The 25868-nt window shown below is 35.6% G+C and overlaps 1 protein-coding gene across 1 annotated transcript; it reads left to right on the forward strand.

The window, feature by feature from the left end:
- The first annotated feature begins 23773 nt into the window (after positions 1-23773).
- On the forward strand, positions 23774-24547 carry LOC149229689 (uncharacterized). Its single transcript, XM_089381106.1, has one exon. The coding sequence runs from the start codon at positions 23774-23776 to the stop codon at positions 24545-24547; it is 774 nt and encodes a 257-aa protein (XP_089237232.1).
- Positions 24548-25868: the final 1321 nt, after the last annotated feature.

A 25868-nucleotide genomic window follows, 5' to 3' on the forward strand; every position in this document is an offset into this window, starting at 1 on the left:
CGATCTGTTGGATCTGCCTTCTTTGTCTACCCAAGATCATCGCAAGGTTTGGGAAGGTACCCTGTTTCCTTCTGTTCAGACTGGCTGAGGTTGTTTTCCAAAGGCCCGAGAAGCCCCGCCACTGTGACAAGGGAGATGACCACTTTTGATGGGTCCCCTATAGCTCTCGGCTTCCATTCATGAGGTTGCCTTCGATCTATTGCCTGGATCGTCTCGTTTCCACACCCCAGGTCACCTCCTTTTAGACGACATTCCTCTGCACTTTTGGCCCAGTTGTTAGGGCATAAGGGTTTTCTAATTTTCCCCCAGATCTGGGTTTTGTGCAGGCCTATTATTTGACTAAGGGCCCGATCCGGTGGTTCCATAGTAGATTTGGGTAGCTGACTATCTTCCTTGGTCAGGATGCTCGATCTAGGTCTGTGGTTTTGCCCTGCAGAATCGCCCTCAAAAGTGATGTCTTGAAATCTGCTTGAGATGGTCCTGTCATCGCTCAGGCATCCCTTCTGCATCTCGACCGTCACAGATATCTGGAGACCCGAATATGGGTTGTATTACTCCATTCCTTCCAGGTTTTCATTGTAGAACAACTTGCAATGACGAAGGGATTCATAGTGTTTGGCTTCGGTCATCACCATCTTACCCTTGTACTTGTGCGTGACTGCATCGCTACAGCATCCCACCAGCAAATACACATTTGGGAACGATTTCTTGGCCTGTTCTAGAGATCGGGCGTGGCTGAAATGGATGAGATCGTATATTCGATCTGCGTAAAGCACGAACAGGCTTCTCAGTATCTGACAGATCTGGGCAAGGGTGGGGATAGAACATGCAAGCAGAAGGTGCCCATTCATCACCATCTCTCTAACTTCTTTAAATTTCAACAAGAGCTACACTACTTGTAGAAAGGAAACTGTTTCTAGGTTGTAAATTAATGCAAAAAAAATATTGACATTTTTATTGCCATTAACATTTCTTTTGGGGTTTTTATGGTGCTGGTGGTGGTCATATAGGGAACTGATTTTCATAAACACTAGAAAATAGTAAATGAACATCACTTTCAATTCCATCGGCTGAATCATTGCGAACCTTTTTTGTTTTTTAATCTTAGGGTAAAACATTGTGTCCATATGATTGCTAGGTTAATGTGAGCCTTAATTATATATTATTTAGTGAAAACTTGTAAACTATTAGTGCATACTATGATATAATTAAGATTTAAAGGATGCATTTCATTTCTCAAAAAAGGGCTTATGGTATCCATTTAGACCACTTTCCTTATCATTATTTGAAACTACCTTTCGTAGTTGGTCTGGAAGAAATTATTGTTTTTATTGCATTTTCAATTTCAGATCAATGTTTTGATATTTTACAAGAGATTACAAGGTCTGTTTTTTAGTGGCATCCCATAAAACTATAATAAATTAACAATTTCCTTTCCAAAAACCTTCTTGGAATCCTTGCAAATCTCAAGGACCAAACATAGGTTCATGCTTACTGAGGCTCCCACTTTCATAGGTTTGGAAGGTCCACACCTATGGCTTGATGTGTTGCACGTGCTCATGATTTCACTCTTCTTTCGAAATAAAAAACCCATGCCTTGATCATTACAGGAGACAAATTGCCATTGAATTCTCTCCATAAGCTTGATGTGCATTGATGTTAACTGATAATACTACCAACATTGATGTGAAATGTAACAAGCTGATCATAGAAAGGTTGAGTAACTTATTCAATAAGCGTATGTTACAAGTTTGTAACTTGATTAATGAAATAGATGCAACACTTGATCCTCATCAGAGGACTACTTTTTTGGAATATGATTAAGCACCAGGAACATATTTCAAACACATAATTTATATGAATGAAAGGTTATTAAATTAAATAAATAAGAAGACCAAACCAGAAACAAAGACTTAAGTGAATCAAACCATAGAGAATAGAAAATATGGCATTAAATGGGAACATGTCGAAGTATATACACACAATTTAGGCTTGTGGGGGGTAGTTAATATCATGGGATTGGGCCTAGTGCAATGAAACAAAAACATGTTGAAAATTAAAATGTGGAATGGTGATATTTTGTTGTTCAAATAATAACAAGACCGTCTCTCACACCACATCATTTGCACAAATTTACATTGTGCAACATTACGTGGATGAAAATGAATCTATTTCCCAATTCCTTTATTCCAATGACATTCCTTTGTTGCAATGGGATTTACAATGTTACTTGGAAGGGAAATGTTCCAAATCCCTGCTATTCTACTCGAGAGTTGTTGAACTTGGATATGAGGTTGCACAAAGTTTTTGCTCTCCTTAACAGTCGAGCCCCTCTCCTTAACAGTCGAGCATGCTTACGCATCCTGCCGAGCACCTAACTGACTACCTCCTCTCCAGGGCTGGGGGTAAGAGAACTGGTAACACAAATATAATAACCTCCAGTTAACGTCGACGATATATGAATTAAAGCAGGGTAATGAGCATGCAACACTTTTACTTGGGCATGCCTATTATTATGGTAGGGTGAGTTTCTCTCTCAAGGTATCTCGATATGAATGCCATGACATCTTGTGTAGATCATGAGAATAACTCTTGAATTTTTGGTCTTCCTTTGTAGGGTATTGAAACAGATTTTTGAACGTTCTATAGAGGCTTACATGTATTCTCATTCCTAGACAAATGCTTAGGCTACGTTCAACCTTGCATACATGAATGAACACGGGGAGGGCCTTCCTTTTGATTTTCACTATATTATGATCAAGATTCTTGTAATTCTTACACTTCTGAGTGTATGGATTAGAAAGAACTATGACGAAAATTGTCTGGTAATCTTTGTTAATATTTTTTATTGATTTACTTCCTACTCATGAATACGTTACTATGAATGTGGCCCAAAAACAATATGATTTATATGTGCATATCAAAACATCAATTTATGATTTGAAAGATCGTTACCTGTATGATGCTCAAGTGCATGAAATGAAATTATTCATTTGTCATCTTGTTGCAACTTTTGATCTTACCCTAGACCGATCACCTAAGATTTATTTACTTTGGAAGGGACTTGCTGCTTTACAACTCCCCTTGTTTAATACTAAGTTCTCCAATCCTAATTTAAAAAAAAGGAATAATGTTAATGATAGTGATAAAGTCCTATGGAAATTTTTGTAACAATATGACTAATAACTGAACTTGTTTCTCCTGTCCCAGAAAAGATGTGGCGCTGGAATGATTTATAGAACACAGAGGCATGGATTTCAGAGAAATCTATCATTATGCCTTTGATTTCTCTATGTTTTGAAGCATGTGGTGCATTCTGCCCTACCCCTAAAGGTGAAAAAAAATTTGAGTTTCCTAGTCATTTTAGTTTTATTTTTTTATCATGAATTATTTGGCGGTGGAACAAACATCTGACATTCAAGGTAATTTTTGTTTGAAGGGTAAATTTGGACCGCCAATGTTTCAAAGATTGAAAGGACCAAAAATTACATAAAGTTCTATTTTATCACCATGAAAAGCTTCAATCTCCTCGATGAGCTGAAACCTATTTTCCCTATTATTGAATATTTTGAATGTTGTAGCATAACACTGGAGACTGTAATTTTTTCCCCTAATTCAGAGTAATTTGTTTCATTTCAGATGCTTGCCTTTTCAATTTAATGTTCCCAACAATGTATTTTACTGTAAGAATTTGTTCCTGTTTTTTTTTTAATTGTATTGTGGTTGCAGTTGAGTAAAATTATTAAGGGCGAGTTATAATACGATGTTAAGGGTTATACTATTATTGATTTCCCTTATAATTACAAGTATAGAGGTGGTCATATACAAGCAAGTTTGAGGGCATTATTCAATTTTCACTTATCTGTTTACTAGTCGGTTATTTCAATTTTCCCCTTTAGTTATTACTATTATTTTTTTCTTTCAGGGAGCAATAAATATCAGTGACCCAGAGGAAATGATTTTTTTTTGGAAAACAAAATCCAAAATAGAAAATCTATGGCCATTATTCTCCACTGTGAATATTCGTCCATTAGAGCACCTAAGATGTGAGTGGCATTCATATTACCGATTTTATTGTCTTTTATTACTCTTATAATTAATTCAAAAATCTCGTTCCATCATTATTTCATATTATGTTCTTTCACCCTCTTCAGATTTACTATTTAGCAATAAAAGCTAAAGCATTAGTTTTTCTATGAGTAAAGAGTTTGTTTCAACTTTGGTAAAGAAGTTTCACTTAGATGAAAATGTCAGAAGAGATTTCTATGTATGTATGTAGGTGTTTAATAGAAAATAAGTTAATGTTTGAAGTATAATTTAAAAGAAATAAGGAAAAAGAAAGAGTAAAAACAGACCCTGTTTATTTTGCATTTACTGTATGTAATAGATAAAGGAGGGGAAAAAACCCAAAAACAAACCTAGTTTTTTTATCTCTTTGTATTTAATAGATATGAAGTATTTATTTGTTGAATAAATATGATATAAAGATGGATTTATGTTATTAAAATAATCAAAATGATGGATTTATATTAGTTTAGATTCATTTTAATCAATATCCAATATTTATAAAAATTCCAAAAAAATAAAATTTAGTTTTTTTGCCACTTAAAAGGATGAGGCTTAAAATCAATATCTAGAGTCTAACTTTACTCTAGTTTTATTAGTATTGGAATTATAATGTTATTAGAATTACACACATAATGTGATAGGCACTGAGATCTCCTCAAATGGTTCTTTTCAAACAAATAAGCATAATGCCTTCTTCTTGATTGTTAAATTATCATATATTATGTTTGCTCTACTTGTTTCTTTCAATAGAATGCTATCAAACAAATCTATTAAATAAAGTCAAGCCAACTTTGATAGATTTTGTGCTTATTTTCTCTTTTCTAAAGAAGTTGATTTCCTATTTTAAAAAATGTCACTGATTATTTTGATCTAGACAATCTAAAATGTGTGTGGGTATATATATATATATATATATATATAGGTAATTTGTTTTCTCCAAATTATTTTTGATTCAATTCTTAGAAGGGTTTATTGGCATTTTCAAATTCAAAATATTTATGTTTTGATCCCATCTATCATCTTTAATCATCATAAACAATATGACTACATTACGATGTTATCAAGCAATTTTGATTTTCATATGTAAGAGGTAGGTCACCTATTCATATGCACATAAAATGTTTACATGATTTCTAAGAACTCATCAAAGAAGCCCTCATGTTGCTTCCCGATAATGTTTTGTCAATTCTCGAAGCTTGAGCAATATCATGTTTAAAATTGAAAATGTTTATGTGCTAATTAGACAAGACAAAACATTAATGGAGATAACTTTGCCCATGTCCACTATATTAATACCAGTGAGAGAAAAAAAGAAACCATAGCTTCATAGATAGAGGTGGGCCATAGTGACCTTGTGCTAATTATCATCATCTTCAAGGGAAATGGGTTGCTGGGAACACTTTCCAGCCTTGTGTTTTCAACATCCCTTGTGTCTTAGTTCTTGAAGGTCCTTTGGTGTCTTGGTTCTTTCTTTATATATCATTGAAGTTTTATATTAATTTTTGGGGGATTCAAAAGAATTACATTCTAGAGATATGTATATTCATGGAGCCCATATGAGAACTATGCACTGGATTTTGTGTTGGCTCCATCATGTCCAGTCTCTTTGTTGAATTTCCTACTCTATATGATTTTGATTTTTAATCATCATAGCAATTATAATTCCTGTTTTTGTCAATATTTACTATAGCTATATACAATTTTTAAGTTCTTTAGTGATTTCTTTCATCTCCAAACTTGTATTAGAGGAGCCATAGAACATGGGGACTTTGGGTTTATACTTTGGTTAGTATCAAGTTTAAACAATCGACTTTGATGCTATTTTTTAGGTGGTCAAGCATATTAACCATGTGAAAGTTGCTTCCTTGTTCTAAAACAATTGTGTTCTGAATCTATTGGATAATTCTTTGTGCCAGTTGTGCCAATAAAACCTACAAGACTACAATTTTATAATTTAATTAAAGTTTTAGAATTTAGAATTTATAAAGTTTCAAGGTCTAATTATTTAAAGGGTGCTATCTCAATGGTGGTTTGATTCCATCATTCCCTAATATTCATACAGAATGGATGAAAATTGAAATGCAATGTTGGATGCAAAAAGTGATGCAAAACTTGGTGCAAAAACAAATGCAAAAGTGGATGTAAAAAATGGCTCAAAATTGAATGTAACATTAGACACAAAATGGGATGCAAAGGTGGACACAACACATGGCTTAACATAGGATGCAAATTTGGATGCTCAAAAGGATGTGAAATTGGATGCAAGAAGTGGTGTTAAAAACGATGCAAAATTGGACGTAGCAAATGATGCAAAATATGGTGCAAAATGGGATGTGAAAAAGGGAGACAAATCAAACATAAAAGTGGATGTAAAAAATGGTCCAAAAAAGATGCAAAAATGGGCACAAAAATGGATGCAAATTTTGATGCTAAATCAAATTCAATATATGGTGCAAAGATAGGCACCAAAGCTGGTGCAAAAATAGATGCAATAATAGGTGCAAAATTAGAAGCAAAAACTAGTGTAAGATTAGATGCAACAACTGATGTAAGACTATATGCAAAAATTGACACAAAATGGATGCAAAAAAAGGCGCTAAATTGGATGCAAAATACGGTGTAAACTTGATGTAAATGATGGTGAAAAAATGGAAGCAAAGAATGACACAAAATAGGAAGAAAAAATGATGAAAAAAAGATGCAAAAAATGCACAAAACTAGAAGCAAAACTTGTCATAAAATTAGATGCAAATATTTGTGCAAAATTTGACACAAAAAGTGATGTATAATATGTTGTAGAAAAGGATGCAAAATCTAGTGGGAAAAAGGATGCAAAATCAGGTGAAAAAAATGACGCTTTAAAAAATGTACAATAGAGCCAGATTTAGCACCAAGTTTCTCATCCAAATTGTTAAAAAACCCACTAAAATCTGGTGCTAAATTCGACACAAAAAATGGTGCAAAACTAGAAGCAAAACTTTCTTCAAACTAGAAGCAAAACTTTCTTCAAACTAGATGCAAATCTTGGTGCAAAATTGGAAGGAAAACTTTTCATAAAGCATGGTGCAAAACTAGATGCAAAAAGTGCTGCAAAATTAGACATAAAAATGGCACAAAACTGGGTGCAAAATCTGATGCAAAATCTGGTGGAAAAAATGATGGAAAATCTGGCACAAAAAATGACACTTTAAAAGTTGTTCAATAGAGAAATATTTTGCACCAAGCTTCTCATCCCAATTGGAGAAAAAAATGCACTAAAATCTGGTGCAAATTTCCTATTTTATTGTAGTGTGCAAGCACCCAATGCCTTCTCTTCTCTTCTCTTCGATTTCAAATTTACTAAGTGGTTCAATGACCCCAAGGAAAGCACTTAGTAACAAATAAATATAAATAAGCCCAATCACTACCCCATGAATATGGGAACTACCAAACCATGTAGTCACTACCAACCAGAAAGTCTCCTGTTGAAAAGAATATAGGTGTATCCCATACCTTCACAAGCCCAGGAAACCCCCATTCTAGGAAATCTACCTATCCTAATCAACACAGGGTCAGACAATCCAATACCTTCCTGCCCTAAACAAATTACACAACACATGAGCCGAGACAATCCCATAACTATTTGACATAAAAAAAATACACATATACACATAGTACAACACAACAAATACACATGGTACAACACAACACATACACAATACACATGGCACAATACAACATGTTCACAATAGTGTTGAAAATATAGAGACCATGTCTTCTCTATCCACAAACACTAGGCAACATTGCCTCTAATGTATTTTCGATGATTCACCTCATGCATCCACAATCCAAATCTAGGATTTGTGGTTTCTTTATTCATGTTTGTTCAGCATACCGCAGTTCACACTGCTTTCGTTCTGCTGATATACTTGTCAAGATTCTCCATTCATAATATAACATGGGAATAATATAAGAATCATATTCACATGATATTAAAATCATAGATCAACCACAACTATTTTTATCCAATTGATTCCTCACATAACCCATAATCTTACATGCCACCCACATTTGCATTAAATGAATGTAAACCATCATTCTTTTACAAGAATGACTCTTGACAAAACCTATTAGTCACAATGGCATTCATATATGTATATAAATTTTGGAATGATCATGAACATATCATATATTTATATATGTACATTGAGTTAAGGTCAAGAGAACTTCCTTTGTCCCATTCTCATGGCTTCCATGTGTCTGTCCATTACTTTCTGTGGACCAACCCAAACCCCTTAGTTGTCATACTGTTGTCCACTTGGTTATGGACATACCATGTGTTGACATATGTTAGATAAAATCAGAGTTTAAATAAATCCCCATATTTATGCAAAGCATGCATTTTGTTTTCAATAGAAATTGCATGCAACCAGAGGGACCCTTTTATTTGAATTCTTCTCTTTACCCTTTTACCTTGTTGTTAGTACCAATGCCTCAAGTTGTTATTTTTAACTAGCAATGTTTGCAAAATTAAATTCCAACCATGCACATTTCTTTGTTTATGCTTGTTGTCACGTTCAGGAGAAATTCTCCCAGGTATTTCAGTGATGGCGTGTTTCAACCCATCTTCCAAGATAATAACGTACTTACCCTTTTCGACCTTCCTCATTTATCTCATGCGTAGGCACTTCTCAAGTTATATTCTCTCCTAGGATTTGACTCACGTCTCTTACCAGAGTTGCATGTATTTCCTGCCACACCCAACAAGTTTCCTTGACCCCAAAAATAACATTGAAAGGAAAAATTGAAAAGGAACGCAAGGAAAACCAATACAAAAAGGGTAATCACAACCACAATCACCAAGGAAGATTTAGACATACAACATGGCCATGCGCAAATGTACAATCAAAATGATATCAATCCATGAAGTCAATAAATTAAAGCCACAACACATAAGTATTAAAATAAAATAGTCCCAAAAATCAATTTAATCCCCATGAGTCTAGCATTTATGACACTTCTAGCCATCTTCACACACCAAAATCAGTTCAAGACTTCTTTACAAGGTTCACAACAACCTTTAATTCTTACGTTTCCCAATAATTCACAGGGGTATTTTCATCACACGTGTGTATATATCAAGGATCTTGAGGGAATCCCCCCTCCTCCTTCTTAGCATCATGTATTGTTGATTTGTGTCGCTGTGGTTCACAGGGGCTATGTTTTTTCTTTGTCTGCTTACGACGACAACCCTTTCTGATATGCTTTTCTCTACAATACCAATAGGGAAAATATCCTCTTTTCCTTTTTAGCCTCACGGGGCCTCTTCCTGCCAATGTGGTTTTCCCTTTTTGAGGATTCAATTTGATATGAAAAATCTTGCAAATGATTTTGTATTTTAAAATTCCACTTGGCTAGTTCTTACTATGTTATACAATCAAATCACAAAATAGAAGAAGAGATAGATCAACGACTTCAAAATAAGCCTTTTCGAGGGGGAAACCTCCTTTACATTACACAAATGAACAATTCTTGGATGATACAAATGACAAGACTTCCCTTCTTGTAATGACCCACCTATAGTAAATTAAAATTTATGAAATTAAATAAAATTAATTAAATTAAAAATTAAAAATTAAATAATTAAAATAAATCAATGAACTTTATTAAATCAAATTAAGATATTCGAATGAAATCAAATCAGATTTTGTTTATAAAATCAACAGTATCATAATTTGGACACGAAGATGGGGGAAGTCGATGAACGGAGACTTATAAGAAGGAAGGGATGGTTGGAGGAAAAAGGGGGAAAGGAGGAGGAAAATTTGTAACACAGAGTTTTTCAACAGAAAAGACTGAGTCTTGTTTGTTCTGAAGTTTTTGGGCATGGGGGAACAGATTGCAGCAATTGAGAAGTAATCTGGACTGAGTACCTAGCTTGTACTTAGTTTGACTAGGTGGTTATGGTCTTTTGTAACGAGAGCGAAAGCTGGAGCAAATCTGAAGCCTCTTCATTTGCAGGAAACCAGGTAGGTCCATCTCATCAAATCAATCAATTTGGTACATGAAATTTTGTTAAATTTTATAACAGGTTCATGAAGATTTCATATTCTGTTCAGGGTAAATAGCTATTTAATTATTTACAGAGTTTACATTTGGTAGATTTCATAATCTGTTAAGGGTAAAATAGCTATTTAATTAATTACAACCCTTACATTTGGTATCAAAGCTAGGGTCAAACTCTCGGATATGTTAAATCTAAATTTCAGAGCCAAAAATCTATACAGTATCAGATCTGTTAAGTTTGAATTTCAGCGCCAAAAGTTTGTACAGTAAATATGGAAGAAAATAATGAGAACCACAATTAACCCATCCACTGAGGAAATATCTAAGCTTAATCCATCCACTGAGAATTGAATCCTTATGCTGTGATTTAGTTAAAAGTCTGCTCTGAGTTTTCATTAAATTCCTTCTCTCAACCAACTGACGACTACTTGTTTAGCTTGATGAACAATCTCAGATCACTAAATATTGAATTGGATGCAACACCTGAACCACTCCCGGATTTTCCAACAAAAGGATTCCAGCTACGTATTTGGTTGCCCAACTCCTCATTATCGTTCTATTTAGTGGAGTCATTCCTTGCAAATGGCTTTAGATGGTCATTTTGCACTGGCTTAAATTCCTGGTTACCAATATCCTCCCCAAACACATTGGAAAACAACATAGAAGCATTTTATCTTTGATTCATATCGCGCTTAAATTAATATCTGATTGGACTCCGTATTGAATTTGACTAAAAAGGATTGTAATCGCATTTTTTTCAAACCCCGAGCTATTCTTGCTATGAAATAATTTACCAGTAAAGGAGACAGATTTACCATTGGATAAATTTAAATTCCTTTGCACCTTTATCAACCACGACCTCTGAGTAGCAATAGGTATATTTCTCTGAGAGATTTTAACTGTAAGCTTGGCTACTAGAGAGTCCCGCTATATCGCGTGATTGTGGAATACAAAACCCCATTTGAAATGCAACCTGAGCTCTCAAAGTCGTGCATGATATTTCTGCCATTCTAAATAATAGCAGTCAATTGGAAAGGGAATTAAATTATTGAATATTCCCACACCGCATCATGCAGGCGTGATATAGTGGAGATGCGCGTACAAAACTTGGTCATCATGGCCGAGGGAATAATTTTATTAGAATTAAGGTGTCAAGCAATGAATTAAGGTTCAAATAAATATGATATATCATACCATAAATATTTATTAAAACCACAACGCAAATTATACTGCGCTAAACCTTAACCCCGGGCATATAAAATATATATATAGCGTTACAAAATATGAGCATCGGTTATATTACATGATATATAAACAAATTTCAGATTTTATATTGTATACGATGTAAAATATGAACTTGTCAATTGGTGAATATCGAAATCGCAACCTTTGACACGTAACCAAAGAACTTTACCAGTCCTGCTATGCAATGTAAAATATGGAAGTGTCGGGGGGGTTTCGACTAGCCGACCTCCCCATTACAATGTCGTAATATATATATCATAATATAAAAATATGTGAATTCTGCCAATATTGGCAGCTCTGCCATATCTGTCAATGGTTATATCATATCTCTACCATAAATATTATCAGCCAACCTTATCTACCGCCGCTAGGATAATGAATAGGCTATAAGGTTATACATTCAATGTAATGTATATATGGTCGGTGGAAAAGGGGGTCTGTTGACCCTGCCATCATAATTGTTGAAATTTTATAATATTTTACATATTTGTCATACACATAACAACCATAAATCATGCAAAAATCACGCTTAATGAGGATCAAACACCAAAACTCCACCAATGTCATAATAGCTTATTTTGAATTTATGTGGATACGTATACAAAGTTTATATTAAATTATATTTAACTTTATATGTGATGCACCGTATTCATACACTCGGTGATGACTTATGACCAGTCGCGTGAAACTATATATAGAAGATGATTGAATTTATATATATTTGCAGACATTGCTTCCATAACTAAGTAAATTAAATGTTAATTTTTTTTTAATGATATATAATTATTTTAAGATTATTCATTAAAAAAATAAAATGTTTAATTAATCAGTAAAGAGCTTTAGCTATTTTTTTAGATTATGTAAAGTAGTGATATTATGTATATCGTTTACTATAGATATTATATTTAAAAGAAAATAGACTAAAATTAGTACACTAATAATAAAATGACTATATTACATAGTTAGGCTATGTTATAATGTTAAAAGAGGGTTTATAAAGACGCATGCATTAGAAAAGTATTATTACGCATTAAGATAGGATTCCCTGCATTAGGACAAGGAGGTCGCAAGACCACCCTCCTTGACCTTGGTACCAGTAAGACCTGTCTAGTAGGTAAAAATAACAAAAAAAAACTATACCCGTTTGTAAATGTGAAATTGCAAAACTATATGTTAAATCCGAATGTATACCTCAAATTTTTTACAAATTTTATTATGTATACAGGAAACACTACGATGGTAAGGACATATGAGCAACGATGACGTGATCGGGTAGCATCATCATCATTAATTCCACCACCGTCGTCATCACCATCTCCATCACCACCACCATCATCACCGCCTCCATCGAGACCATCATCAACACCAATTGCTCTAGCACCAGAGTTGACCGTGATAATGAATTCATTGGAAGCCTTATTGGAAATATTAAAAGGGTCAACAATGGCTAAGACCAAAGAAGAACCTCAACCATTAGCAACCAATTCATTGGAACCAAAGAATTTTGAGTATAAAAGATCAAAGGAAGATATTTCTAGGGAGCTTCAGAAAATTAAACTCCCGGAATTTTCAGGAGGTCAAGCTGGAGAACGTGCTGAGGCATGGTTAGAAGGAATGAACAGATGTTTTAAATTTAGAGAATACTCTTCTTCTGTGAAAACAAAAATTGTTGTATTTCATTTAAAGGAAAGTGCCTTGATTTGGTGGGGAAATCTGGAAAAACAACTACACCTCACAACAGATAATGTACCTTGGGAATTGTTCAAGGAAAGATTTTGTGCTAAGTATTTACCTCCATATTTTCAAGAACAACAAGCTAGAGCCTTTCATACATTAATTCAAGGTAATAAATCAGTGGAAGAATATGAAATAAGGTTTATGGAACTTGTGAAATACATTCACTACTTAGATTCTAATGAACGTCAAGCTGAACGCTTCATATTTGGGTTAAACCCTTGCATTAGGGCCTTGGTTAGGATGTGGAAATTCTGAGGCAGTAGAATGTGGCTGCTATGCAGAGGATCATCTAGGAACCAAAAAGGATGTCGGGCTAGCAGAACCTCTACAATTAGGGTTTTCAGGAAAGACTCCCCGAAATTTCTTCAAAGGAAGTAGCTCAAGACCACCTTATGGTAATAGATTTACCCCAAGAAATATATGAGAAAGAGCTCCCATGGCAGTTAATACTATCGCCGCTGAATCATCAAACACAAGTCCATGGAAATCTCGTGGAATTGCTAATAGAGGAAGAAATTCGAGAGGAATCGATATGAGAGGGCAAAGCTCTTTATCCAGAAACTCACAATATGATTCAAGAGGAATGACTCAGGTTAATTATTGGGGATGTGGAGGACCACATTTTTAACATGATTTTCCAGAAGCTTCATCAAGTATATTACAAAGGGCAGAAAAATGACCAATATCAAATACCCAAGGCAATCATAGAATCCATGTGGTAGTCAACAACAATCAAGCAGCACACCAGTCCACTATAGTGGAATCTTCAGGTATTATTAACAGTATAAACTTGATATTGGTGCCACAGATAGTTTCATTTCGTCATATGCATTAAATAAATGTGAGCTAGCATCTCGTAGGCAAAATGATTTCAGATAGATAGAAATGGCCTCAGGAGAACTCCAATCCATAGACTTAAGTGTGGATCAATGCAAAGTTGATCTAGGAGTCTGTTTGAATAAATTGAAAGTTTATGTCACAACCCTAGGAACTTATGATCTTGTCATAGGTATGGATTGGTTAGAAGCTCATCAAGCTTGGGTACACTGTTATGGGAAAATAATTCTCGGTATAAATGATGAAGGAGAGGCGATCCAAATTCAAAGTATCAAGAGAAAAATATCTTTACACTACATATCCACAATGAAAATGAAACATTGCTTAAGGAAAGGTTGTCAGGCATATGTAATTCAAGAAGTAAGTAAAGAAAAAGGACCATCCTTAGAACAATATCTAGTGTTATCTAAATTTCTAGATGTATTTCCAAAGGAACTACCAGGATTATCTCCCGAATGAGAGCTAGACCTTACCATAGAATTGAAACCTGGTACTCAACCAATCTCTAAAACACCTTATAGAATGATAACTGTGGAACTTTAAGAATTACAAATTCAATTGAAGGAACTATTGGATATAGGACATATTCAACCCAGTATATCACTTTGGGGTGCTCCTATAATTTTTGTCAAGAAGAAAGATGGATCCCTAAGATTATGCATAGATTATCAAGACTTGAATTGAGCTACATTAAAGAATTGATATCCTATGCCTCGAATTGATGATCTCTTCGATCAAATGAAAGGAGCTACTGTCTTTTCAAAAATTGATCTTTGATCAGGCTATCATCAGCTAAAGATTTCTAAAAGTGATATTTCTAAGACTGCATTCCAAACATGCTTTGGGAATTATGAATTTACTGTGGTACCATTTGGATTAACTAATGCACCAGCAATATTCATGAATCTTATGAATAATGTTTTCCGCAAATATCTTGATCAATTTGTACAAGTCTTTTTAGATGATATACTCATCTACTCCAAGAATGAGAAAGAGCATGAAGACCATTTATGGATAGTATTATCCTGCCTCAGAAAACACCAGTTGTATGGAAAGTTATCCAAGTGTTCGTTCTTTCAGGAAAAGATTCATTACTTAGGTCATATCATATCAGGTGAAGGGATCTCAGTAGACCCTGAGAAGGTAAAAGCAATCATGGAATGGCCAATACTGAAAAATGCACATGAAGTACAAAGCTTTATGGGTTTAGTCGGTTACTACCAAAGATTTGTGGAAGGATTCTCCAAAATTGCAAAGTCGATTAAAACTCTTCAACGTAAAGGTGTTAAATATGAATGGACTGAGGAATGTAATAAGTCGTTCTCTTAACTCAAAAGACTGCTGACCAGTGCACCAATCTTAAGAGTCCCTGATATGGATAAAGATTTTACGGTATGTGTTGATGCATCCAAACATGGGATAGGTGTAGTATTAATGCATGATAGAGGAGCAATAGCGTATGTCTCAAGAAAGTTAAAGCCTCATGAAGAACTCTACACTACTCACGATTTAGAGTCATCCGTTGTAGTACTAGCTTTAAAGATTTTGAGACACTATCTAGTGGGGCGAAGTTTTACACTTAAAAGTGACCATCGAAGTCTACAATATTTGTTCACCCAAAGAGACTTGAATGCTAGACAAAGACGATGAAGTGAATTCCTAAGTGAATATGACTTTGGAATATCAGATATAAAAGGAAAAGAAAATGTAGTGGCAGATACTTTAAGCAGAAGACCCCGGATAGTCTCCCTCATACCTATCAAAGTAGACTTAAGGCAACGAGTACTAGAACATCTCATAAAAGATAGTTTGTATTTAAAGGTAAGATCTAAATTTGAAAGCAAAAAGCCAAAAGAATCTAAATTTGAAGGATATGAACTAGAAGATGATGGAATCTTACGATTTCATGGAAGCATGTATATTCCTAATAATAGGGATCTTCAAGACACCATCCTTAAAGAAGCCCATAGAGTAGTATATTGTGCACATCCTGGAGTAAAGAAAATGTATACTGATACCAAGAAACTCTTCTTTTGGTTGGGCATGAATTTGATCTTGTTCAATTCGTTGCAAGATGTTTGGAATGTCAACAAGTAAACGCTGATCATTGTCATCTAGCAGGTCTCTTACAACCTCACGACATTCCTATGACCAAAAGGGAGATCATTTCTATGGATTTTATCACTGGGCTACCTCTTACTTCTCAAAGACACAATGCTATTTTGGTGGTAGTGGATAAATTAACGAAAAGTGCCCATTTCATTCCTGTAAGAGATACTTACGAAGTTGACGATGTAGCTCGAGTATTCATAAATGAAATTATCAGATTTCATGGAGTACCTAAGAAGATAATATCAGATAGAGATTCACGATTCACTTCAATATTCTGGACTTGCGTGCAGATAGCCTTAGGAACTCAATTAAATTTAAGTGCAACTTATCATCCTGAAACTGATGGGCAAACAGAAAGGGTAAATCAAGTACTTGAAGATATGTTGAGGATGTATGTAATGGATCAGCAATCGCATTGGGAAAAGTATTTATCCTTAGTCGAATTTTCATACAATAACAATTACCACAGCTCAATCGGAATGCCTCCATTTGAAGCATTATACACAAACCTTGTAGAACACCGTTAAGTTGGGACAAGTTAGAAGATCGAGTGATAGTAGGACCAGAATTAATGCAAGAAATGGAGGAGCAGGTAAAACAAATTAGACAGCGGTTAAAAGAAGCACATGATAGATAAAAGAGTTATGCTGATGCTCACAAAACTGATAGAAGTATGAAGTAGGGGATCAGGTTTTCATCCGCATCAAACCAAATAAAAGCACTATTCGATTTGGAAAAGGGACAAAGTTGTCACCCCGATTTATTGGACCATTTAAAGTCATGGAAAGAGTTGGACTTGTCGCCTATTGTCTTACACTGCCACGTCACTTGCATAAATTTCATAATGTATTTCATGTAACTGTATTAAGGCATTATATAGCTGACCAATCTCATAACCTTCAATGGAAGGAACTGCAGGTATTAGACGAAGGAATCATATCGGTCGAACCATTACGTATACTGGAACGTAGGGTTCAACAGCTCAGGAATCGTTTGGTAGACCAAGTTAAGATCCAATGGGACAAGTATAGTCCTGGATTGGCTACTTGGGAAGATACAGAAATCATATGTCAAAAATACCCCAACTTGTGTCAATTTTGAAGAACTTTAAACCATGTTTTGTATATATTTACTTTAATTTAAATCAAAAACTTAGAACCATTTTGGAATGATCACATATAAACGTGAATTCTTATGATAGTTATCTATTTAATTCCACTAGTACATGGATACCAAGATGAAATATGTTATTGATCTTACTAAATTATAGTTATCAAAGTAAAGTTTAAATATTTGAGTAATTTTGCTTCTGATGGGAATTAATATATTATAATTTTGTTTCATTTATGCATATCGATATGATTGATGAGATAGAAATAAAAGAATGATTATATTTTAAATATGAAAGCTAATAACATGAGTAGAATATGGCCAAGTATGTTATATTGTAGTTAACATGTATGAATTATACATAAACTATTTGTTTTGAATATGTTGATACATATTTTATAAATGTATGGACAAGTGTTTATGTTGCAGATAATATCGTTACCAAGATGACCACATGATGACAAAAACTTTAGAACAATTAAGGCTCAAAGAGATTCCATTAGAGGGTGTTAACCCTAGTCCCACTAGGAGGGGTGGAGGTATTACCCACTGTTTATCCTCCAAAACCTGGAGTCATGGGAGGACTATGCGAACCACGCTCCCCTAGACGTGTGATGATGAATGCCAAATGCCTACTGGGCAATCAGGTTGATATAATCGACACTGATACCCTTAAAAGCCTATGAATGGTTAGTTAGTATAACTGATGCTATGGCATACTCTAGTAGATGATAGATAGGATGGAAGCAGAAGAGATCAGGAAGGATAGGATGATTATAGAATAGCTGGAAAACCAACTGAGGCAGAACATGGATATTATAGTTGTAAAATACTAAAAATATTAAATAAAACAAATTCAATTTTGTAATTATAAAGACCTATATACTCATAATAATCATTAATATATTTTAGAAACCCTAACTTCAAAATGAAGTTTTTGGAAGGAGGGATGTATGTAATGACCCACCTATAGTAAATTAAAATTTATGAAATTAAATAAAATTAATTAAATTAAAAATCAAATAAATTAAATTAAATCATTAAAATAAATAAATAAACTTTAGTAAATCAAATTAAGATATTCGAATAAAATAAAATCAGATTTTGTTTATAAAATCAACACATATCATAATTTGGACACGGAGATGGAGGAAGCCGGTGAACAGAGACTTATAAGAAGGAAGGGGTTGTTGGAGGAAAAAGGGGGAAAGGAGGAGGAAAATTTGTAACAAAAAGTTTTTCAACAGAAAAGACTGAGCCTTGTTTGTTCTGAAGTTTTTGGGCACGGGGGAACAGATTGCAACAATTTAGAAGCAATCTGGACTGAGTACCTAGGTTGTACTTAGTTTGGCTGGGTGGTTATGGTCTTTTGGTAACAGGAGTGAAAGCTAGAGAAAATCTAAAGCCTTTTCATCCGCTGGAAACTAGGTAGGTCCATCTCATCAAATCAATCAATTTGGTACATGAAATTTTGTTAAATTTTATAATAGGTTCATGAAGATTTCATAATCTTTTAAGGGTAAATAGCTATTTAATTATTTACAGAGTTTACATTTGGTAGATTTCATAATCTGTTCAGGGGAAAATAGTTGTTTAATTAATTACAACCCTTACACTTCTATATATAGGAGTCTAAGGGGTCACAGTATAATTAGAGCCGACATAACAATAATAATGTAAGGGCACAACAATAACAATAGTGCATTTCTAGGGATACAATAATAACAATATGGGGAGTACATGGGCACAAAAATACAATAAGGGGGTTTCACTAATAACAATAAGGGGTTATACTAGTAGTATAGGGACCTAACATGCCCCTCTCCTTCAAAAAGTGTTGTCCTCAAAGCTTGAGTAGTTCTAGATATTTTGTATAAAATTCTTGTCCTCCCATGTGGAATCTTCAATGGGTAACTTCTTCCACTTGATGAGATACTCTAAAATTGATCGATTTCGTAGATGTCAGGTTCTTATTTCCATGACTGCTTAAAGTTCCAATATTATTTTTCCTTCCTCATCAAGTTCCGACAATATTGTTTGAACTAGGAGCTTGTAACCTATAACCTTCTTTAAGAATGAAACATGGAAAACTGTGGGGACTTAGGAAGATGCATGAAGCTCCAATTTGTATGCCATAGTACCAATCTTTTGCAGCACGTTGTAAGGACCATAGTACTTTGGTGATAATTTATTATCCTTCTTAGCTTGCTTGAGGGACATTTGTTTGTATGGTTGTAGCCGTAAATATACCCATTCACCTACATCAAAACTGCTTTCGCTGCGATGTTGATTTGCATGTTGTTTCATTCGATTTTGTGCCAAAGTGAGGTTATCCTTTAAGAGTCGGAGAACTTTTTGTTGATGCTCGATGTGATCTTCTGCTGCTTGGACCTTAGAATTTTCTCTTAAAGATGATGTGCTGGATGGTGGATGATATCCATAAAGTTCCAAAGAATTACAACATATGGTCAGATTCATTTCTTCTTTCTTTGGGGTTGGTTCCTGATGTATATCCTCTTCTTTTGACATTTCTTGTTCATTTTCTTCCTCCTCTTCACAATCGTTGTAAAATAATTTCTTTTCGGCACACTTATGACCTTTAGTGTATTTTCTATCACAGTTGTAACAAAGCCCTTTTGCTCTTTTTTCTTCCAATTTTTGTGGTGTCAACCTTGTAGGTTGTGGAAGGCTAGGAAAAACAACACTTCCATCTTTATAGTTATGAGTGGTAGGCTTCATTGTTGCCATAGTTTTACTTTCAATTTTTCTTGCCAACCTGTATGCCTTCTCCATTGAATGAGGTTCCCAAAAGCAAACCTCATGTTGGATGTTATCCTTTAAATTCCCTATGAATAATTCAATCATATGCTTCTTTGGAATATCATTTACCCTTATATTCAATTTTTGGAAGTCCTCAATGTGCTCTGCCATTGAACCCTTTTGTTTGAGATTTATCAATTGGCTAAAGAAGGTGCTGCTCTTTGTATCCTCATAATGTGTTATCATTTCCTCCATAAAAATGGACCAAGTGACCATTTTTTATGAGATAAAAGTGATCGATACCATGAAAACTGACTGGGTTCTAAATATAAAGTTGCAATACGTACCTTTTGTGTGTTTTGCACATTATGGAGATCAAAATATTTCTCCATCTGTAGTATCCATGTTATGGGATCCTTGCCATCACACTTCCTCATATCGATCTTTGGAATTCATTGGGTCTTCAATCCAATGTTATATTCTATGAAATCATGATTAACATTTCTTTTGTTCTCATAATGAGTTTCCTCTACTACCTTTTCGCCATTAGGAGGAGTTTCTTGTAACAACTTTGTCCCACATTCCTTCAAACCTTCCATGTCTTTCTTCAAATATTCCATTTCTTTCTTCAAATATGCTTCCATACCATAAATATTAGCTTTCATGGCATAGATAAAACTATTTATCTTAGCTTCGATCGCATTCTTCAAATCATCCATCCAAATTTTCTTACTAGGTGCTTCTATTTTCTTGATTCAAGTCATTCTTTTTCTTGCTTTTAGGAGCTCTATATTTAAATGATTGTAACTCTATAATTTCGGATCTCCAAGTTCTAAAATTTTGGCTTGTGGTATCAATCTGAGTACTCTTTGTAACCCCACAAGTCTGATCGAGATTGGATTCTCCAAGAAAGAGTTATGCCCACTCTCCCACAATGACTTGATTATAGACTGGTTCAGTAGAGCAAACTGGTACAACCTGCCACATGTCAATGTTTCATATTTCGACCCTAAAAATGATACCCATCAAACTATAATCCATCTTCTTTATGTCAATTTTTACAAAATTTGAATCCGATGCTCAGAGAGAAAGTTATGATGATTTTCCCAATGTCACTTGTTTGAGATGGAATTCGGGAACATGCCAAAACCCTAACTTCCTCTATTCATATCTCCGAAAATATAGCAATACAAGATCTTAAAATAGGTCACGAGGTTCATCCTGATTTTTTCTCAAATGGGTTTTAATTTTAGCTTCTGAATCTTTGTATAAAAAACGTTATAGCGAAAATTCCACAATGACCCGTTGGAATTCTGGAGTCTGCAAAATCCCTAACTTCCTCAGCTCATATATACGAAAATATAGCGCGGAAAGATCTTAAATTTGGACACGAGGTTCAGTGTGATTTCGGCTCAAATGGGTTTTAATTTCATCTTTGGAAACTTCGTAGAAAAAAAGGTTATATCAAAAATTCCACGATGACCTATTTGAAGAAGCGAAACCCTAGAATCCAAAGCTTTGATACCAAATGCTATGCAACCAACTCACAAAATATAAGAAGAGATAGATCAGCAACTTCAAAATAAGCCTCTTTAAGGGGGAAACCTCATGTACATTACACGAATGAACAATTGTTGGATGATACAAACGACAAGACCTCCCTTCTATGTAGGAGTCTAAGGGGTCACAATATAATCAAAGCCGACATAACAATAATAATGTAAGGGCACAACAATAACAATAGTGGACTTGTATGATATACAATAATAACAATATGGGGAGTACATGGGCACACAAATACAATAAAGGGGTTGCACTAATAACAATAAGGGGCTAATTCAATTACTATAACTTTAACTTTTCGAAAAAAGACCTAGATGGGTTTTAGCGAAGTCATGACTACAGGATGCCGTGAACGGAGTTAGGGTTTATAGATCTCAAAATTTGCAGACCTTGGGTTTGACCTGGAGAGGAACAGGATCAGAGTAGCAAAACTTCTCAGGAGGGGTCCATAGGGACCCCTACCTTCAGACAAATAATCATGCAAAAACAAATAGCACAGGAAGGTGTGCGGATCACAGGGTATGAAAGGTCATAGAAAGAGGAGGGAACCAGCAAGGGAAGGAGACAAGATGCGAACAAGACGGAAGACAGTACTCAGAAACTTAAAGGAAAGGAGAGCGAAGGTAGAGCAAACAGCAGGAGCAGAGAGAAAACAACACAGGCACATACTACTCAGGAGAACAAACAAGAAGAGGAGCAAAAAGATGGAGACGAAGAAGCCCTGGAAAGAGAGAAAGAGGAGAAAGGGGACAAACCAAACAATCTCAATGACAAAAAAAGCCGGGGACCATGCAAGCCTAAAACAGCAGAAGCCCTAAGGGTGGTGATCACAGACCCGGAAATTCAAGCCTACAGAGAACACATGATTGAACATGCAGTGATCTACAAGTTCATGGGACTCTGGCCAACCGAGATAGCACTGTGTCAATGGATCGAGCAACAATGGAAACCCAAAGGTGATGTTAGATTGCACTTAGGGGCCAAAGGTTTTTTCATTGTTGTTTTTTCAAATCTAGAGGATAAGGATAGAATATTTGATGGGGGACCTTACTTCTTTGCTTCAGCAGGTCTCTATATGAGACCTTGGAAGCCTAACTTCGTGCCAGAGAAAGAAACCTTTAAGCAGGTGCCAGTCTGGATTCGCCTATTCTCCCTTCCAATAGACTATTGGGGCTACTCAGCTCTAAAACAGATAGGTGACAAGCTAGGAACTTTCATCAAAGCCTCAGAAGCCACTCTGCAAAGAAGATATACGTCCTGCGCACGAATCTGTGTGGAGTTGGATGTGTCAGGGGCTTTGCATGAAGGACTGTGGTTGGAATACAGGGATGAGGACTATTTCCAAGCTATTGACTATGAGAAAATTCCATTTCGCTGCAGGAAGTGTCATGAGCATGGACATTTAATAAGAGAATGTCCATTAAACAGATCAGTGGAAGAACTTAAGGGAGAGCAGGCAGAAAAGAACAGGGATACCTTCATAAGACCAAGAGCAAGACAGAGAGCAAACAGGAAACGACCAATCAGAACAGGCGCAACACAAGGTAATACCAGTAATGCTTTTGAGGTTTTGGAGACTGAAACTGAGTCAGAGGACCAGAATAAGGAACAAAATACCTCTGGAGCAAACAAAAATACAACAGAGTATGCAACCAAAGTAGTGGAGGAAAACATTCAAAACATCATAGAACAGACTCAGGAAGTAACAGAAGGAACAGATGAAGATGCAGAAATGTTGATAAGTGACATAGGAAGTGAGGATATGGAGCTCAATGAGGTTTTAGAGCAGGAAGGAGTTGACCTACAAAACATGGTGGAAAACTGGAAGAAGCAAGGGATGGAAAACATTCCGGAAGAGGAGGTGAGAAGAATTAATGAGCTACTAGTTGCAAGACAGAAAGCAGAGTTGGACAGGCATAACAAGAATCTGGGCATAGCAAAAGGAATGGGACTACATACAAAAAGCCTACTTCACACTTCAACTAGATTTAAACAAAGGAAGAAGAGAGGGCGCAAATCCAACAAGGAGACTCTACAGGAGCTGGGACTGCTGCTTCTAAACTCGGGTAAGATAAAAGCTCTAGAAGCTTTTTCTCTTATTCACTAATTTTCTCTTTAGTTTTAAATGAAAGTCATCTCTTGGAATGCCAGAGGGCTCAATAGCCAAACTAAACAAAGGCTCCTAAAGAGGAAGGTCCAAAAGGAAAAACCTGATATTGTATTTGTGCAAGAAACCAAATGCGCAAGTAACATTATTGATAATGTAAGCAAAAAGCTAGGTAGACAAATGAAATACATGGAGACTGCTAGTCATGGATGGGAAGGAGGTTTAGTCACCCTGTGGGATCCGCATGTAATCAATATCCTCTCAGCTGAAGCTAACAGATCCTTTATAGCTCTAGAAGTTCAAGTGATAGGCAACTCAGAGACTTTTCTGTGCACCAACGTTTATGGACCTCAGAAATTAGAAGAGAAATACATTTTTCTTAGAACTCTTTTGAATCTGAAGCTTAGATATCCCAGCGCGAAGGCAATCATAGGAGGAGATTTCAATATGATCACTTCACTTTTAGAGAAGAAAGGAGGGATCAGGAGACTCAACAAAGATTCTGAAGCTTTCTTAGATTTCATCATTTCAGCTAAATTAGTGGATATTCAACCCAAGAGTGGGGCCTTCACTTGGAATAACAGAAGGGGAGGTGAAAGACAAATCGCCTCTCGTCTTGATAGATTTCTTATATCTGAAAGCATTCTGTTGGAGGGAGTGGTAGTAGAATCAGACATTCTACCTAGTGGAGGGTCAGACCATTGGCCCATTTCTCTAATTGCTGTGATCCAGGGCACTCCTAGAAACAAGCCATTTCGATTTGAGAAGTTTTGGCTTAATCACCCGAACTTTATTCAACTTGTTGAGAAGTGGTGGCATGAACCGATGGACATAAGAGGCACCAAAATGTACAAATTACAAGGTAAATTGAGATACATTAGAAATACAATCAAAGCATGGAATGTAACAGTTTTTGGGAATATATTTAAAGAGAAAGCCAAAATAGAGGAGCAGCTAGAGTAGATTCATAAAGGTTGGATAACTGGAGATAGAAACTTAGGCTCTACAGACCAAGAAAAAAATTTGATGCAACAATGGCAGCTTCGCTGCCAACAAGAAGAAACCCTATGGAAGCAAAAGTCTCGTAGCAGTGGCTAAAGGAAGTGGAACAGAACACCAAATTCTTTCACAGATCAGCTCTAGACTACAGAGGTTCCAATAAAATCCTCAATCTCAGAAATGATCAAGGAGACATTCTTCAGAATCATCAAGGAATCTCATCCCTACTCACTTCGCATTTTAACAGCATAGCTCAGGAGCCTGAGGTGGACAGAACAGACGCAATCGCTGAACTCATTAAATCCATTCCCAAAACAATCACCAATGAGAAAAATCTTGCATTAACTAGGGAAATCTCTCTGGAAGAGGTGGAAGAAGCTGTGAAGAGTATGCCGAATGACAAAGCGCCTGGGCCTGATGGCTTTACCATCAACTTTTATAAAGCCTGCTGGGAAATTGTCAAATCTGAGGTCTGGGAAGTGGTGGAGGACTCTCGGCGCTCGGCCTCAATTCTCAAATCTCTAAATTCAACTTTCCTAGCCCTGATTCCCAAAGAAGAAGAAGCCAACACCCCAGCTAAGTTTAGGCCCATTGCTTTATGCAATGTCATTTATAAGATTATCTCTAAAGTTATTGCCAATAGATTGAAACCTATTCTTCCGAGCCTCATCTCAGAAGAACAATCAGGGTATGTTGAAGGAAGACAAATTCTGGACAATATTTTACTGGCTCAGGAAATGATTCATACTCTTCAATCCAGGAAAATCGCAGGCATGATGATGCAACTGGACTTATCTAAGGCTTATGATAAGGTCAACTGGAACTACCTTGAAGCAATCTTAGAAGCTTTCGGGTTTGCCAATCAATGGGTTAAATGGATTTTAGCTTTGATTAAATCTACCAAATTTTCTATTCTGGTTAATGGCTCCCCTGCCAACCAATTCTCCCCCTCACGAGGAATCAGACAAGGAGACCCTTTATCTCCGTTCCTTTTTGTTATCCTGATGGAAGGTTTGAGCAGACTCATTCGCAGCGCTAAAGAGGAAGGAAAGATCAGAGGGTTACAGCCCCTGCCCCATATTCCAGCGACCACTCACCAACAATTTGTTGATGATACAATGCTGCATGGTTCTCCTACAGTCAAAGAAGCCCTGGGCTACAAGAGGATCCTCAATCTTTTCAGTGAAGCCTCAGGTATGGAAATTAATCTATCTAAATCTACCATCTTTTTCTTCAATACGCATTTAGCTGTGCAAAAAAATATGTCTAGCATTCTAGGCTTTCG

Source organism: Pinus tabuliformis, chromosome J (assembly GCF_031772625.1).
Source record: "Pinus tabuliformis cultivar Carrire ecotype Pingquan chromosome J, CPIR1, whole genome shotgun sequence".
In the NCBI taxonomy this organism is placed as follows: domain Eukaryota; kingdom Viridiplantae; phylum Streptophyta; class Pinopsida; order Pinales; family Pinaceae; genus Pinus; species Pinus tabuliformis.

Excerpts from the sequence above, each read along its gene's own strand:
- LOC149229689 (XM_089381106.1), top strand. The coding sequence starts at position 23,774 with ATGGAGACTGCTAGTCATGGATGGGAAGGAGGTTTAGTCACCCTGTGG.